The sequence below is a fragment of the Corvus hawaiiensis genome, chromosome 18 (assembly GCF_020740725.1).
Source record: "Corvus hawaiiensis isolate bCorHaw1 chromosome 18, bCorHaw1.pri.cur, whole genome shotgun sequence".
Taxonomy (NCBI): domain Eukaryota; kingdom Metazoa; phylum Chordata; class Aves; order Passeriformes; family Corvidae; genus Corvus; species Corvus hawaiiensis.
The window spans coordinates 2822459-2839735 of NC_063230.1; the positions used below are offsets into that span (position 1 = coordinate 2822459).

A 17277-nucleotide genomic window follows, 5' to 3' on the forward strand; every position below is an offset into this window, starting at 1 on the left:
CTTCTGGGATGGCTCTGCATCCCCCAGTGGCTGGAAATCATCTCTTAGGTTGTTTAAAGCCCACAGATCCTCTGGAAATAAAGAATATATTCCAAGGGTAGGAACAGATCAAAACCTCAACGGTCCTCTGACTTCACCTAAATATTCCTGACCCCTCCAGCTGACAACAGCTGGCCAAGAGCAATGTGGTCGAAGTCCAAAGCACCTCTCAGGTCCTACCAAACCGACAATGTAGAACTTACCCACACGGAGGAGTGTGGAGGAAGCTGGTATTGAACCCCTCTGGTGAGCTGGAATTGCTGGAAAATTCCTAGAGGTGACACACAAATTAAAACATAGAGAGCAAAGTTAAACATCCTGGGGGTTTTCCACTCCCACCCCTAATTCCCAGAAATCAGGTGTGTGTCTGGGAATGCATTCCCAGACTTCACATTGCTTCTCCTTCGTCCCCACATCCCAGCAAGGTCACTCTGGCAGCATGGCAGGAAAAGAGCAAAGAAAAGGCATTTAGTGAGATACAGAATGTAACAGCCTTGCTCGGGAACCTCGTTAGAATTCCAGCTTTTACTGCCCAAAGCGAACGGGAACATTTAGTCCCGGAGTCTCGAAGTGAAGCTGGCTGGGTGCGGGCGCCTGCCGGGGGTGAGGAGCCGCTGCTGCTGCCCAGGCTCCCGCAGCTCCCGCAGCCTCCCTGCGGGCAGGGCAGAGCCCAGGCGCGGTGCTGGCTGCGGAGCGGGGCTGGGGTGCTCCGGGCGGAGCGACAGTGACGGATGCCTGTGCCGGTGTCAGGACACGAGGCACGGGAATGTCACCGGGACTTGCGAAGCGCTTGTAAGTAACCACGACACACAGCACTCGGAGTAAGGATCACAGGAGATAACTTCCCGAGCCCGCTGCTCCGGGAGGGCGTTCGTACAACCGCTGGCTCTTCTTGACATTTCTGCAAACAGCTCATGAATATTCCATGGCAGCGGCTGCTCCCGCTGCTGCTGTGGTTTGAATGGAAATACCGGGGAGAAGAGAGCAGCTCTGCCCTTACTGAGCAGCGTGCGGCTCAGTCCGAGTCCTCAGGCAGCCACTCCAGAGCTGGGCTCCGGTGAGAGCAGAGAGCAGCCGAGCATCCTGCCCCTCTCCTGCTGCGGGAGAAGCTTGGATGCGTCTGGAGACCCAGCCCACCGCACCCAGACGGGCCCCGGGAGGGACTGAAGGACGCACCCGCCGTGTCACCGTGTCGGAGGCTGCAGCATCTCCCCGGCTGTGCCCCAGGGCTCAGAGGCAAACAGAGCTCCTCGGGATGATGTCTGAGGGTCTGGGGCAGCTCCACGTGGATTTGGGCACTGTGGAAGGAAGGTGCTGGGTCCCTCCTGGCAGCCACAGGCACGGGAGAGCCCAGCACAGCCCCTGCCCAGGGCAGCGGGAGGGTCCCCAGCCTGTCGGGGCACCTGGTGAAAGGTGCTCCTGCTGCCCATCCCAGGAAACTCCTGCTCCTTCTCCAGAGGTGCTGGATCCACCTGCACTGGGAGGCTGGTGCAGAAAGCAGAGCAGGATGTCCCAGCTCAGCAGGGAGCTGCAGGAATTACAGTTGAAACCCCAGCAACCACCACCACCAGAGAGGTGCAGCCTCACTGCTTCAAAACGTGAGCTGCCCACTCCCATGGAAAAGCCCAGCACTCCCTCCTCACACCAGACCTTGCAGTTGTTCCCTTCCTAGTTGAAATTCCAGGGATAACACTCCGGACCAGCCACGGAACAACAAATCCAAGTGGGATCCAGCCCCAACTACACCAGCAAAGAGGAGCTGAGCAGTCAGCAAAGCACTGCCCACAGACCCGACCCAAAACAAACCCCTGAAGGTGGAACCTGCCACAAATAAACCCCTGCAGGAGGACCCTGACACCAGTAAAGCCCTGCAGGTGGGCACTGGGACCAGTAAATCAGTGCAGATGGAGACTGGGACCAGTAAAGCCATGCAGATGGACCCCAACACCAGTAAGGCCCTGCAGATGGACCCTGACACCAGTAAAGCCCTGAAGGTGGGCACTGACACCAGTAAGGCCCTGCATATGGACCCTGACACCAGTAAATCAGTGCAGATGGAGACTGGGACCAGTAAATCAGTGCAGATGGACACTGGGATCAGTCAGGCCCTGCAGGAGGACCCTGACACCAGTAAATCAGTGCAGATGGACACTGGGATCAGTCAGGCCCTGCAGGAGGACCCTGACACCAGTAAATCAGTGCAGATGGAGCCGCCCACCAGCGAGAGGCTGCGAAGGAGCCCAGCCCGTGAGTCATGCGAGCAGCGCCCGTGTCGCTGCCATGTGGAGTGCAGCAGGCTATCAAAAGCGATGATTTCATCCCAAAAAACGGCCCTGTTTTTGTGCTTGATGACAGCTGGGCCTTTTTGGTACCTGCTGACCTAGAACAAGTCTCTCCACCAGCACTGAAGGTGGGTCACTCTGAGATTTGAAGTGCCTCATCCTTCAGTGAGTGGGCAGGGTGCACCGTTATTTCCATTGTGCCTCTTTTTGCCAAGGCTCTGTTATCCCTATTTATAGATACCTTGGGATGCAATTCCAATAAGTCTCACCTGCCTCAGCAGTTCCCCCTGCAGTGTCCTACTTATGGCACAAATCAAGGGGGCTCTAATTAGAGTTTCTGGCCCAAGCCAGACTCAAATATTTGACTTTGGATTTATAAGAAAGCTTTTCACAGATTCCTTGCCCTCACTGTGGTCATAGGCAGAGTTCCTGCTGTCTCCAGAGCTTCCCACCAGCAATCCTGCACCGTGGCCCAACATCATCCCTAAAAACTCCTGTCTCTCCTGCCTGTTCTCTGCTCTCCTGCCCACCCCCAGCTCTCAACAATTCTTTTTTTTATCCTTTCCTGATTTTGAGAAGGAGGCAGAACAGCAATAACTCTACTCCCTGACTGCCTAATGATGGGGAACTAATCCAGAAACACAGCTTGGAATTAAAAACCCTTCCAGCCTTTATTATTTCTATGCATCATGTTTGTTTGGAGCAAAACTCAGCAGCTCGGATAATCTGCTCCGTGTCAGAGCAGAGATGTGGAAACACGGCTTGCTCACAGGGTTATGGGGAGTCTCTTTAGGAGCAGAGATCTCATCCCTGTGGAGTCACAGCCAGCTGGGAATTTGCCACAGGATCTTCTTTTGGGGAAGGATGGAGCAGAGAGGCCACCTGCCTGCAGCCCAGGTGTCCCCACGGACAGGTGAGGAGAACAGCTCCCTGACACAGCTCTCAGTGCTCTCCTCATTCTTGTGGCATTTGGGGTTTTCCCTTGGTTCCCCAAGTCCTGGGAGGAGTGGGGAGACTCCAGGCTCAGATGAGAAAAGCCTGGAAAAAGAATCCCCAGTCCCAGAATGCAGCTAACAGGACTCAGGTGAGCTTTGTTAAGGAGCTGATTTCAGCTCGGGAAGCTGAGCAGGGGGAGAGTCCCAGTGCTGCTGTCGGGAACAGCTTGGAAACGGGAGCTCCTTGTCCCAGGAGAAGGGCAGGAGAGGCAAAGGCAGCTCCTCCCACATCCAGTGAAAGAGGGGGAAGTGGGGAAATAAACACATTTGAGGCAACTGTCGATTCCTCAATCTGAAGCCAGGAGACACCACCAGAGCAGGCACTGAGGTGAGCAGGGACAGCAGCCAGGGAACGGCTGGAGATCAGGGGAAGGTTCTTCCCCCAGAGGCTGCTGGGCCCTGCCCAGGCTCCCCAGGGAATGGGCACGGCCCCGAGGCTGCCAGAGCTCCAGGAGTGTTTGGACAGGGCTGCCAGGGATGCCCAGGGTGGGGTCGTTGGGGTGTCTGGGCAGGGCCGGGGGGGATTCCGTGATCCTTGTCCCATCCAGCTCAGCGTATTCCGTGATTCTGTCATTCTGCATGGAGCAAAATGCCTGGAACACTCCTGCGGACACAGCCTGGTGTGGACAGAGGATGTCCCCCAGTGCCTGCCATGGTCCCTTTGGCTGCCCCTGTCCTGCTCCCAGTCTCTCCCAGTCACCTGCTGGGGCGTTCCCAGCAGGGCTGACTCAGCAGCTGCAGCCATGAGCTCCAGTCCCAGCCCCATGGGGCACTGTCCCTGCCCAGACTCGGACTGTCTGTGTTGCAAAGGCTTGCAGGGGCTCTGGACAGGGACAGAGAGGAATCCTCAGGAGAACACAGCTTGTACTCGAACTGCTGAGCCACAGTGTCCGAGCAGCTCAGTCCTTCCCGATCCATGGCCAGGATATCTGCTGAACCAGGCCATCAGTGGGGCTTCTTCCACACTGCATTCCCCCTCTCTTGCCTCCAGCTTTGATGGGAAAGGTCTTGCTGATGGAAATGACATCAGCGCCACAGCACCCCTCCATGAAGTTTTGATCCCGGTGAATCACAGTTATCCATTAGCAAAGGAAAAAAAAAATCTTTCAAAACCAGTTGGATGAAATTCCTCTTCCATAGAATCTGTCCACATCAAGTGTTGCAGCTTGGCAGCAGAGATGGGGTCCCCCGGAGTGAGGGTCACCACACCTGTGTGTCAGGGACCCATTTAGGATGAGACAAATCCCCACCTGTAGAGGCCTTTGGGATCCACTTCCCCATCCACAGGCAGAGGAGCAGCCCCATCCCCTGTGCAGGAGGGTGGGAAGAGGGAGGGAGGGGCAGAGGATCAACACCCTCCCCGTGTGACCATGACAGGGAGGGGCACAATCATCTCATTGCCAGCTTGGGTTGTCCTTCCAGGTGGACCCGAAAACCTGCAAAAAGGGTTTCTCTTTTGGTTCTGTTCCTGCTTGGAGCTACCAGCCAGCAATCCCTGGAGACAAATTCTGGAATTAAGGATGAATGTGGTGTGTTCCCACCGCTGCTGGAGGGGCTGTGGTGCCGCTCCTCTTCAGCGCTGCCAGGGCTCTGCGTGGGGACGCTGCCAGGGGGCAGTGGGTGCTGGGGGGTGCAGCTCTGTGCTGGTGATGGGGAGCCCATTCTTCCCAGGGATTCCATCCCTCATCCCTCCTGGCTCCTTGCTGCTGACTTGATTTCATTGCTGGCATCAATGTCAGGAGCAGGAAATTGAGTGTGACTTGCACAGGAGAAAGGAAGGGAGAGGGAGGATCCTGAGATGAGGAACAGCCAACAGGGTCCTGAGCCCTGCTGGGTGAATCCCACTCAACTCAGTGACATCCGAGTGTAAAATATGTCTGGGAATATCTGGAAGAGTTGTCCCAGTCCCAGCATGGCACAAAGCAGGAGCAAAACTCCCTTCATTTGAATTCCTCTCCTCCCTCACCAATACCAGAGCTCAGCCTTTGCCTCTTCCAAGCTCCTACGGGAATTCCTGCTGCCCACTGCATCCCCTTCTTCAATATTTGTCATTCCAATGGCCTTCTAATGCCTGTAAACACAGGAATTGGCATCTGGACAGCAGGAAATCTAGGAAATTAGCACGAGGGACTCTTCTGGGCTTGTGGCCAATGTCTAGTCCTAGGAGCCACTGAAAGCATGGCAAAGTCGAGCTCTAGAAAGCGGGAACGGTGTCACTGGGTTGGCAGAGCACAGCTCCTGCTCCGTTCAGGATAACGACAGGAATTCCTTGTCTGCTTTGCATTATCCACAGGGAGCCAAACTCCTGAGACCCTGATCTGGGCAGGGCAAGCCCAGCTCCCAGCTCTGCCCTTCCGCTCCTGGGTGGAAATGCCACAATGGTCTCTTTTTTCTCAATTTTTCCTTTCAGGTCTATCCTACATTTTTGCCACCTGGTCTGGCTTCCTTGTGCCCATGGAGCAGGAATCTGGACCACAAGCCTCGCTGATTACTGTACAAGGGGGTCACACTGAGCCTATGACCCAAACAGGAGGTTCCACGGGAGCCTGTCACAGCAGAAATCTTCCAGCTTTTCCACGGGCTTTGGGGCGGTGCTGACCCCATGACCAAGCTGCTCTCTACTCCTGAGCTTCAGATTCCAGTGCAGCTTTGAATCCTTCAGGAGTCTCGATGATGCATTTTGGGATGAGTGGGAGAGGACAGGGAATGCAGGGCCTTGGGAAATCCTTCAGCGCTGGCATGATGGGACAGATCCGAGCAGGAATGGCAGAAGTGGCTGGTGAGGTCCCAGTCAGCGGCCTGTGAGTGTGGACAAGTGCACACCAGGCTGGGCACACCCAGCAGGGCTGGCAGGGCTGGCCAGCTCACCCCGGCACTGTCCCAGCACATTTCCTGCTCCATCCTTCTGGCAGGACAAGGAATTTGCACCCAAACACACCTCAACCCTCTGCAGAGGCTGGATCGTGGAGCTGGGCTGGCAGGAATCAGATCTGCTAGGATCCGAGGGCTGTTCTGCACAGCAGCTCCTGCCTAGCTGGGACGGACAGACCTGTCCCCATCTCGGTGACACGAGGAAGATGTTCACTCCCGGGGCTCTGTGCCACACCTTTTTGGCAGCTCCAGGTGGGGATTTGGAGACAGATCACGAATGCAGCGCTTTGGGCACTCCCTGTCACTCACCGAGGTGGGAACTGGCTGCGGCAGAGGTGGGAAGAGCCAGCAGCACCCCAGAGTGGGACACAGCCCCTGCCACGCTGCCCTGCAGCATCCCGGGGGGAACATCGGCCATCCAAGCATCTTCCCATGGTTTCTGCTCCCTCCTCATGAGCCATCAGGCCCAGGACAAGGCTGGAGTAAGCCACAGCCCTGCTGATGCCCATCACTCCTGGCTGCCAGGGCCTCACTCCATCTGGGAAGCTCAGCACCAGCCCCAGTGCTGGGAACCCCAAGGGATGGTGCAGCCTGGAGCCCCCCCAGTCTGACTTCCTCACATAATCCTGGAGTGCACGTTCCCTTCGGACTGTGGCACTGCCCTTCTCTGGCCTCCATCCCATTCCAGCTGCATGTGACAGGCTGCTCCTGCCTGCACGGAGCTCCAAACCCCAGCAGGACAGAGGGGCACAGGAGAATCTCTGTGGTTTGATGAGGAGAAGCAGCCTCCTGATAAGCTCTGTGCCCAGCCCTTCCTAGCCTGGCCCAGGAGGTGGCTGCAGTGCCAGGAGGGCACAGCCATGTCCACTTTATGGCCCACTGGGTCCTATGGGGTGGCATCCACTGTATGTGGACAGCAATGGTTTATTCTTTCAGCATCCCAAGGTGACCCTGGAGATGAAGCCACTGGCACGGTGACCCCAAGGATGGACACCTGAGCTGCCAGGCTGGGAGCTGTGTTTTTGAGGAGATACCTCCCCATTTCCTAAATCCCAGTGCTGCTCCACTCGGGATCTACCACAGAGCTGAGCCCATCTGTGCAGAGCAGGAGAAAAATGGCCCTGCCCAAATCTTGGGATTGTTGCTGACATTCCTCTACCCCAGCTCTGAGGGGCTGGGCCAATATTTCCTGCTCTTCTGAGCATCCTGGAATCTGAATGATGCCAGGAGAAGGTGGGACAGTTTGAAGAGAAACAGGAGCATGAGCAGGGCATGTTTCACACGACCAAACCCTTTGCTGGCACCAGTTAAAGGTTGCATAACCATCCAAAAATGCCTTATTTATCACTGTGGTGTTAAATGCTCAGATCACACTTCACATCCCTTTAAATTTTCAGCTTTTGAGCTGCTCCAACTCCTTCACCCCTCGCAGATGACAAGCACTTAGGAAAAAGAAATCTTTATTTTATAGGTTTTTTGTATACTTGTACACAAGTAAAATAAAATGCATATCTATATATACTGCAATCTTGTGGAGGGGCAGGCAGCATTCTTTAACAAATGCTGCCCGTAAACATGGAAGGATGGAATGGAGATGGAAAAACTGCAAGAGTCATCAACATAGGATTAAAACAGCATAAAATCCATTACCTCTGCAAATGGGAACCTGCAACATTGTTCAGTGTGATGGTGAGTTACAAACAGATTTTGGACATTCTTTTCAGAGCATTTCTTACACTTCTTTTTTTTTTTTTCCTGTAAATAAACCATATTTCTTTACCATCTGCTGTAGCAAAAGCTGCTTTGTGGGCAAGTGCAGTTCCGAAGACCAAAGGTATAATTCACAGGTTTCAGGACAAATAAATTATGTACATCTCAGTATTTGTCTTTTTGTTTTGTTTGTTTGTTTGTTTGTTTGTTTTAATAAAGGCATCCAGTTAAGTTTTGTGTAACAAAGCTTTCTCAGGGTGGATGGGAGTCCTGCTTTTGTTTGCAACATTTATGGAGGTCAGCAAAAGTCGAGTATTAAAGTGTCATCAACCCAGGAAAAGAGTTAATTTTAGCAGAACAACAGTAAGCTCCACAGCAAGGGGGGGATCAAAAGGCTTAGGCTGAGCTGTAACGTGGAGCTGTTCCCCTGCTGGGTGAGGCGGCACTGGGCCTTTGATCTGTTCTTTTTAGAGCAGCCCTGCCTCTTTTTGGTTGGGACTGTGGAAGGTTCAATGGGCTCTAGAAATTCGGGTCTCAACTTGGTCAAAGGAGGGTCTACAATGCTGGGGAAGGTCCCAAAGGGGGAATCGTTTATCTGCTTGTTGCTGCCGTTTTTGGAAGGGTCCGTCTCCATGTACTTGGGCCTGGACATGTTCTCCTTCTCCTTGAGGTGGTTGTTGGACGAGCGGCTGCTGTGGGAGGAGGGCCCTGCCTTGCCTTTAGCTTCGTAAATAAAAGACTTGTCCATCTCAGGCTGGCAGCACTTGGAGGAGCCATCGTGGGAGCCCAGCGGGGGGAGCCCCGTCGGGAGTTTCCCCGACCTGGTTTTGGTGCTAAAAACGCTGGTGCGGATCTGGTTGAAGGAGTCCACGCAGCCGTCCAGGTCGGAGCTCTGCAGCCGCTTGAGGTCCCGCCCTGCCAGGCGAGGGGGCAGGTGGCACTCCAGCTCCGAGGAGGAGCCCTTGAACTGCTTAAACCAATTCCAGAGCGAGCGGGCCTGGCAGTCACAGATCCACTGGTTGCCGTTGAGGCGCAGGTACTGCAGGGACACCAGGGGGGCCATGGTGTCCCCCGTGAGCACGGTCAGGTTGTTGTTGAACAGGTACAAGGTCATCACCTTCCCCAGGTCGTGGAAGGCGCGCCGGTGCACCAGGCTCACCCTGTTCTGGTGCAGCAGCAGCCGGTCGAGGTTGATCAGCCCACGGAAGACGTTCTCCGACAAGCTCTTGATTTTGTTCCCGTGCAAGAACAGGTACGTGAGGTTCGCCAGGTCGATGAAGGTGTCGTCCAGCAGGATCTGGAGGTTATTATCCTGAAGGTAGAGGTACTGCAAGGAGAACAACCCTCGGAAAAGCCCCGTGGAGAGCTCCAGGAGCCCGCAGCGGTCCAGGTGCAGGGTGTGGAGGTGCACGAGCCCCCGGAAGGTGACGGGGTTGATGGATTTCAGGTTTGTGTTGTCGCTGAGGTCCAGCTCCTCCAGTTTGGTGAGCCCGTAGAAGGCCCCAGGCTCGATGAGGCTGATGTTGTTGGAGTGGATCCACAGGATGGTCATGTTGCGGCAGGAGGTGAAGCTGGTGGCCCTCACCAGGGTGATCCGGTTGTTGTGCAGGAAGATGCGCTGGCTCTGGATGGGGATCTCCGTGGGGATCGCTGTCAGCCCCTGCTGCTGGCAGCTGATGGTGATCTTGGGTTCACTGTAGCATACACACGCCCCGGGGCAGGACTCCACTTCTGATGGGATGTTCAAACAAAGCACCAAAATCAGCAGTTTGCTTCCTGAGGAATGACAAGAAAAGGGTGGGAATTAGGCAGGGTCATGGAGAGAGCTTCTCCTTGCAGAGGAGCCTGCAATCCCCCTCTGAGTGCGGCACCACCAACCACAACCAGATGCCAGGGCAGCCAGCGATAAAAAGGTAAGATTAAAAATGGGATCCTACCACTCAACTCAAAAGCCTAAATCAATGTACACTTGTAGAGATGGAGTCTGAGTGTCTCCTCTGCCCTGCACCCTCGGGACATGAAAGAGAGGGATCGGCACTTGGATTTGCACATCCAACACCAGCCCTATTCCCAAGATCTTACCTGAGCAAAGGGACTGAATTTTAGGGCATTTCCCTCTGCCATGGGCACACCTGGCACAGCTCAGCCCCTGGAAAAGCACCTGGAATGGACCAGGAAACTCCAAATCCCATCCCAGCACTGCCACCAGCTCCTCGCTTCGCAAGGTCACAGAACAACTCTTCCAAACAAGCAGGTGTCCCCACACTGCTCTCAAAACAGAACTGTGGCTTTCCACAAATAATTTTGGACGGATTTGATCTTCCTGGGAGAAATAACTGTGAGACATTCCCAGAATAACTTTCAGGTCAGACCTGCCTGGAGAAGTCTCAGGGCCAAGAGGATCCTTTCCTTCTCCTGCTCAAACTTTCAGACACATATTCCTGCTTCCTCTCTCCCCATTTGTTTTTTCTTTGAACCTGTGCAGCCATGGAGGAAGAGGAGGAAACAGCAGGATCTTCCACGGTGCTGTTGTAGGAGAAAGGCACATGGCAGGCTTCATTCAGGGATCCCCCCCCCAAGTATGCCAGGCAGGAACAGATTCCATGTGTCCCAAGCGTGCAGGCAGCCCCATGGGGCTGGAAAACTCCTGAGAGGAACAATTTTTCCTGGTGATGCCCACCTGCTTCCCCAGGAGCTGGGCTGCACTGGAATCACAAGGAAGCATTTTGGTTCACCAAATTCCCCAGCTGGGGAGCTGGGAATGAGCCTGGAGGGAGGGAAGGGATGGACAGAGCAGCAGCTGCTGCTCTTTCTTCTCCAAAGGGACCTCGAGGGTCCCTGAAGCTCTTGCGGAGACACCTGAGGAGAGCCAGGCTGTTCCCTGCTCCCGGTGGGGAAGGGAAGCAGTGCCAGCAGTGCTTTCCCAGCAATTAGCAGTCAGTAATTAGTCTGATTCCTCCGAAAGGGAGCTGAAATGAATGGGCAGCAGCCGGAGAAGCGGGGGGCTCCATTTGGGAATGCCACGTGTGAGCAGGGACACCGTGTCCCCTTCCCAGCTCCTCACAGCACCTCTGGCAAAGGGACGCGGCCTCCCCGTGGCTGGGAGTCTCCAGCCCGGGGACAAGAGTAGCTTTGCCTCTCTTGTGGGAGGGTTTTTCCTCCTCTGAACCACTCAAAACTTCGTTCAGGGATGTTGATGCCTCATTACGAAGAAAGGTGGAAAAGAAGAGTTCAAAAAGCCAGACAGGAGAGCCCAGCGGTGCAGAATGAGATGAACTGGGGAGACTGGAGCTGCATCCAGCCTTGCAAATTCCCAAGGGGGAACCCAAAGGCAAAACCTGCTCCTCCCTTAGAGCCTGGCAGGTGCTCATGTGGCCAATGAAACCACATCAAACACCAACAATAACAGATTAAATCACACGGAAACCTCGCCAAATGTTTACTGCAGGAATAACAATTGGAAAAGCTGAGGTGGGAAAGTCTCTTTCCTGCAAGAACAGGCCGGGATCCCAGGTGTGGGTGTCGGCCTGGTCAAAACGATTCCCCGTGTGCAGTTAATAAAGCTGGTGTGATCCAACAGTCCCATATAGGCAGGAGGCTCCCATATATCATATTCCACGAGGGATAAAAACCCCAGCTCAGCATGCAGAGATAATTGGGGCCTGATGTTATCAGCTGCTGAGCCGCCCTGCAAGGCAGAGTTTGAGCGCAGTGTTGTGACACATTTTGGCTGCCTTGTCATGTTTTGACGTGTCACGTCCCATTGCAGGAAGCACAGTAACACGAGACAGCTGAAGTTCCCCGCTGGAGCCGTGGCACACCAAGAGCAGCCTCCTGGGAAATTAAAACAGTGCTGGCGACTCTCCGGCCATCCCTCTGCAGCTGATAATGAAACCCCATGGGCAGGGAAATGGGACTTTCTGGAGCCTCTCTCTTCAGCTCCGTGACTGGGGTGATGGGGATGGGGTGACACCGGAGCAGTGGGAGTCACCTCATTATGCAACACCTCCCACTCCAGCAAAACAGCTTGGACTGGGACACTGTCCCCAGCTGTCCCCAGCTGCTCCTCCCTGCCATGGCCTGGGGCAAATCCAGCCACAGCCCGGGTGCATCCCACAGGCTTTAGGAATACATGGAAACAGCGGTGGGAGTGCAAAGAGGAACCGCAGTGATGCCATCCCTGTCCCAGCTCCAGCCAAGGGCACGATAAATCCATGTAAATCCATGTATACACGGGGAGAGAGGAGAGGACAGGAGGCAGCTGGCAGAGGATGAGCCATGAGCATCACCCTGCCCGGTGCCACCCATCCTGGCAGCTGAGCGCGCACGGGTGATCCACAGGATCTCTCTTCCCATGGGAAGCTCCCGGGCCGGCAGCAGGGTCCTGTCCCAGCTCCTGGGTGTGCCCAGAGCCGGAGCACTGCGGCTCCTGGCTGGCACAGAGGAGCAGCAGGGAAGGGGCACATCCTGCTCCGCTCCGAGCCTCGGCTCCCCCTGTCCCGCTCCGATGCCCCGGAGGCTGCCAGCAGCGGTGAGTCAGTGCCACTGAGAGCGCTGCCAGCCAGCAGCACGGGGAAATTAATTACAGCAGGGCCAGGCTATGTGCTTTAATTAGGGACCTGGTGTTCATGAGCTGCTCGGATTAGCTCCTTCCACCGAGACAGTTCCTGTCAATCATTCCCCAAAGCCTTTTTCCAGTGACTTTCCCGCCGTGCAGCTCAGCCGTGTTCTGACTGATCCACGACAAAGCCCAGCCGCTGTCAGTCCCAGCCAGGGCAGGGCCAGAGGGACGGGCAGGAGTGGATGAAGCCGTGGGAAGCCAAGGTGACACTTTCATCCCCAGCCAGGCTGGGTGTGCTGTGACAGAGACCCCAGGGACCCTGCCGTGGCTTTCCCTGCTCCTCCAAAATCCTCCTTCAGTGCCTGGTGTCCAACCAGCAGCTGTGCCTGCTCCAGCATGTCCCAGACCCCAGTGGCCACCAAATGCCATGAGCCACCCAGACTTTGCACTGGGATATTTTGATTTGTTTTCCTGGAGCACTGGGTTCAGCTCTGGCCATGGGGTCCTTCCTTTTCCAGGAAAAACACCCCCTGCCCTTAGGCCAGAAGTGCAGGAGATGTTCAAGGCCAGGTTGGACAGGGCTTGGGGCAACCTGGGACAGTGGAAGGAGTCAGGGGGTGGAACGAGATGAGCTTAAAGGTCCTTCCCAACCCAAACCATTCCAGGATTCTGTGATTCACGGGTGTTACAGGGAGGAGGGAGGTCAGAATGTTCCCTGTCTGCCCATTCCCAGAACATGCCATGCTCAGCTCCCAGGGAGGAACAGCATCCTCCCCTCACCGTCCAGATAAACCCATGCCGAGTTCTGTATGTGCAGTGAGCTCCCACCACCACTGGATGCTGGATCCTGCACCTCCAGCTGGACTCTTCCACCTCAGGACCCCTCTCAGTGCCCATCCCTGATGAAAAGCCTCTTGGAATGACACCCATCCACTCCTCTCTTAGCTGAGAAACCATCCCTCCCTCTTGCAGAACATGATTAAAACTTAACTTGAGAGTTCCTGTCAAAAGCAAAAGATGAAAGAAATTCCAGAACCTGGAACCTTCAGTCCCTCCAAGACTTTGGCTTTGAGTTTAGCATTTGTTCCTCCAGAGCTTTCTTAAAAGCCAGAAAGCTCCTTCAGTGAAGCTGCAGTGCTTCTCCTTTGCCATCCCCGAGTGTTCTGACTCATGGAACTGGAAGCAATTAAAGTGGGTCCATTATCTGCCTCTCCGCTGCTCCCCCGGGCCATCGCCTTGTCAAACGTGGCAATTAGAAAGAAAAGGCTCCAGAGACCTCCAACAGATGCTTTGCAAACTTTTTCCAGGAGGCCAAAGTGAGCAGCAATTTGGTGCCGTTTGCAGAGCCACGGCCTCTCCCTGCTGCTCTGCTCACGCCTCGATTGATTCGGAGATATTCTAATGTGGCTTTCCTGCAGTGGAGGGTCAATAACCATCTGAGTTCTCTCCTGCTCGGACATAAAGGGAGTACTTCACAATACGAAGCCTTTTGCTGATGCACACAGCGTTTTGCCTTTGTTTATAGTAGGGACACACTGGAGCTGCCGAATTTCCGGCTCGGAGTGGGCATCGTTTGAAATTCCGTGGGCATCGTTTGAAATTGCGCACTTGGCTGCTCCCGGTGCCTCCCGCTTTGTCCTGCGGCCAAAGGTGGGGCTGTGCCTGTGCCGCAGGGAAGGGGGCAGCGCTTTGATGCATTTCAAGTGAAGGTGAACCGAGAGGTCAATGAGGAAGGACAACTGGTTCGGAGTAATCTGGAGTTTCCCTCCCTTCTGCTGCGGAGAGGAAGGATGGAGCACGATGATGCAGCTGGAGCGGCTCCAGCTGGGAGGAGAGGACGGGGTGAAGCTTTGGCACCATAAAACACCGGGGACAGGCACCAGAGTCACAGCTCCGGGGCACTGAGGCCTTGCGGCAGGGACAGAGCAGGTCCGTGCCGCCCTCAGGCAGCTGCAGCACAACATTTTGGGGCTGAGGCAGATCCTGGGACACCTCTGCATCTCCGTGGGGGTGTTGGGGTGTCAGACACCCCTCTGAGGTGGGACAGTCAGTGGGGTCACTGGGATGAGCGAGCTCTGGAGTTCTGAACCACTCCCGAGGCTCTGCTGGGGATGCACCCTGTCCAGGGGCTGGAGCTCAAGCCCCAACTCACACCAAAACACCAGTGATGATTCCCAGCGGCCTAAAAAAAGGGAGCTAATTCCCTTTTGGACACCCTTGGGGGCCTGAGGCAGCAGGAATGGTGCAGGCAGGTTGGGCACAGCTCCCATGTGAGACCTGCACCAGCCCTGCCTGGAGCTGCTGGGATATGAGCGCCAGTAGGAGCAGCAATTTAGGCACCTGTCCCTGGTCCCACATCCTCTGGGACTGCATCCAGAACCATTAACCTTTGGGACTGTGGTGCTCTTCCTTGCCTTTGGCAGCACAGCCCTGCTGGAACATCCAGGCTATGCCCTGGACAGGATTTGAGCAGGAAAATTCTCAGCTGTGGCCAGGGCTGAAAGGTCATTTCCGTAATGCATCCCGGCAGGGAGGCAGGCAATGGCTGTGCCATTTCCTCACTCCGGGGTGTTCATCTTTTCCTCTTAAATCACACTCCCTTAATGTGATTTTTGGACTTAATATTGCAGGGATATTTTGAAGGGAAGAAGGTAAAAACGAGTTATATCTTGTGCAATTCTTCCACTCCATCCTCCCAAACCTCCAGGGGGGTTTGAATGCTGATTCTTCAGCATCGCTCGGGGCTGAGCTCCACAGCTCATCCCAGGAGCTCAGGGCAGCACAAACCTTCCCTGGGACGGCTCCATCCTTTCCTGGGGTGTTCCAAAGCACCTCCGACTTGTGGGGCTCCCCATCCCTCGCTCCCAAAATTTTGGCGGCAGCCTGGATTTAGCCTAAGAACATTTAGGCGGGGTTACGCTTTTGGTGCTTTGCCAGCATTTCTCTCGGCAGCAGCACGGAGAGGAAGGAGAAGGGGAGAGTGAACAGGTTGTATTTCAGCCCATTTGAATGAGAACTCGACAAGGAGCAGAAAAATTAAAGTTTCTTCTGTAGCCAGAAGGTTTTCATCCTGCTGGATTCCCAAGGCCTGCTGCAAGGCACCGAGGTGTGAGAGCCTCGCAGAGAAAAGGTCACCAGAGCCCTTCCGAGGGGAAATATCAAGGGATTTAACCCCAGGAGTCATCAGGTCCCTGGTTAACAATAACAATTATCAATTATTACAGCCCAGGAGTGCCCTGGGAGGCCAGGGAATGGGAAAAGTCCTGATTCCAATAAAAGGAGGTGAGAAGAGCTGCAGGGAGACAGGCCAGGGACATCTGGGCTGGGCTGAGATGGGATCCAGCAGCAGACAGAGGTGGGAATGCAACTCTAAATAGTGAGAGCGTTTCCCAGGCAGCTTCTCCAAGCCCTGGGCACACAATGAGGCAGAGCTTCCCTGGCTCCCTAACAGCCATAAAACCTTCTTTCCCCTCTTCAGGATTCTTCCAGGCCCTAGGTCCTTGTGGGAATGCTGCTCCAGATGTTTTTGCTGTTCTTCACAGCTTTTCCTCTTCGCTGCAGGGGTGGGAGGGCGATACTTGGGATAGCAGGGTAGCGTGGGCCATCGCAGAGGTGCGGATGGAATTGGGCAGAGATTTAGACGGAATTTTGCAGAAATTTAGGTGGACTTGTGCAGAAGTTCAGATGGACCACTCCAGAGGTTCAAAAGGACTTTTGAAGTGTTTTAGATGGACTTTTGCAGAGATTTAGATGGACAATTCCAGAGCTTCAGATGGACTTTGCAGAGTTTCAGATGGAATTTTGCAGATGTTTACATGGACCGTTCCAGAGGTTCAGATGGACAATTCCAGAGGTTCAAAAGGACTTTTGCAGCATTTTAGATGGACTTTTGCAGAGGTTCAGGTGGACAATTGCAGAGGTTTCAGCTGGGCCATTGCACAGATTTAGCTGGACAATTGCAGGGGTTCAGATGGACTTTTGTAGAAGTTCAGATGTTCTGCTCTGTCCCGTAGTCCTGCACTCTTCTGCCACTGCAGGCCCCAGGCTGAGCGTTGCAAAGATCCCTCCCCGGAGTCCCCGGGTCCCTCTGGTGAGTGGCAGCAGCTCATTCCCAGCCCCTCTCTGTGTTTGTTCAGGGTGGCTCCGGGCTGGCTGCCAGGGTCCATTAAAGCTCAGCTGGGCTTGGGAATCTCTCCATGAACCCCTCATGCAACAAATCCCGTGCCCAAACATGCACTGCCCTTCAAGCAGAGATGTTATCACAGCTCACAGTGCCCAGAGCTTCAGAGGTCAGCTGGCTGTGAGCAGGGACATCTCCCTGAGCCTTCAGCCAAGCTGCAGCAGGAGGTCACAGAAACAGCCATGGGATCACAGAATTATGGGATGGTTTGGGTTGGGAGGGACCTTAAAGCCCATCCAGTGCCACCCCTGCCATGGGCAGGGACACCTCCCACTGTCCCAGGCTGCTCCAAGCCCCAATGTCCAACCTGGCCTTGGACACTGCCAGGGATCCAGGAGCAGCCACAGCTGCTCTGGGAATTCCATTTTAGTGCCTCTCCTACCACAGGGAACAATAAATAAGGACTTGGCCAATCCTACACAGGTTAAAGATGGTGTTTGAAGTGGTTTTCATGAAATCAGGAATAATCTTTGAGGTTCTTAAGCACTAAAAACCTGACCTAGCTATCCCTGTTTCCTATGGATAGGCATTGGAAAATCCTATGGATATACTGGCCCTCTTTCTAGTGAGTGTTCCTGCCTGTGCTGTGCTCTGCCCCTCAGCTGCTGGGGCTCTCTCTGACACGTCAATCAGCACAAG

The 17277-nt window shown here is 54.7% G+C and overlaps 1 protein-coding gene across 1 annotated transcript in view; it reads right to left on the minus strand.

The window, feature by feature from the left end:
* Positions 1-8075: 8075 nt before the first annotated feature.
* Positions 8076-17277, minus strand: part of RTN4R (reticulon 4 receptor) — an 81657-nt gene continuing 72455 nt past the window's right edge. The window contains exon 2 of the mRNA XM_048322802.1: positions 8076-9673. Within this exon, the coding sequence (XP_048178759.1) occupies positions 8247-9673 (1427 nt within the window). The 3' untranslated portion in view covers positions 8076-8246. The remainder of the gene's footprint in view (positions 9674-17277) is intronic.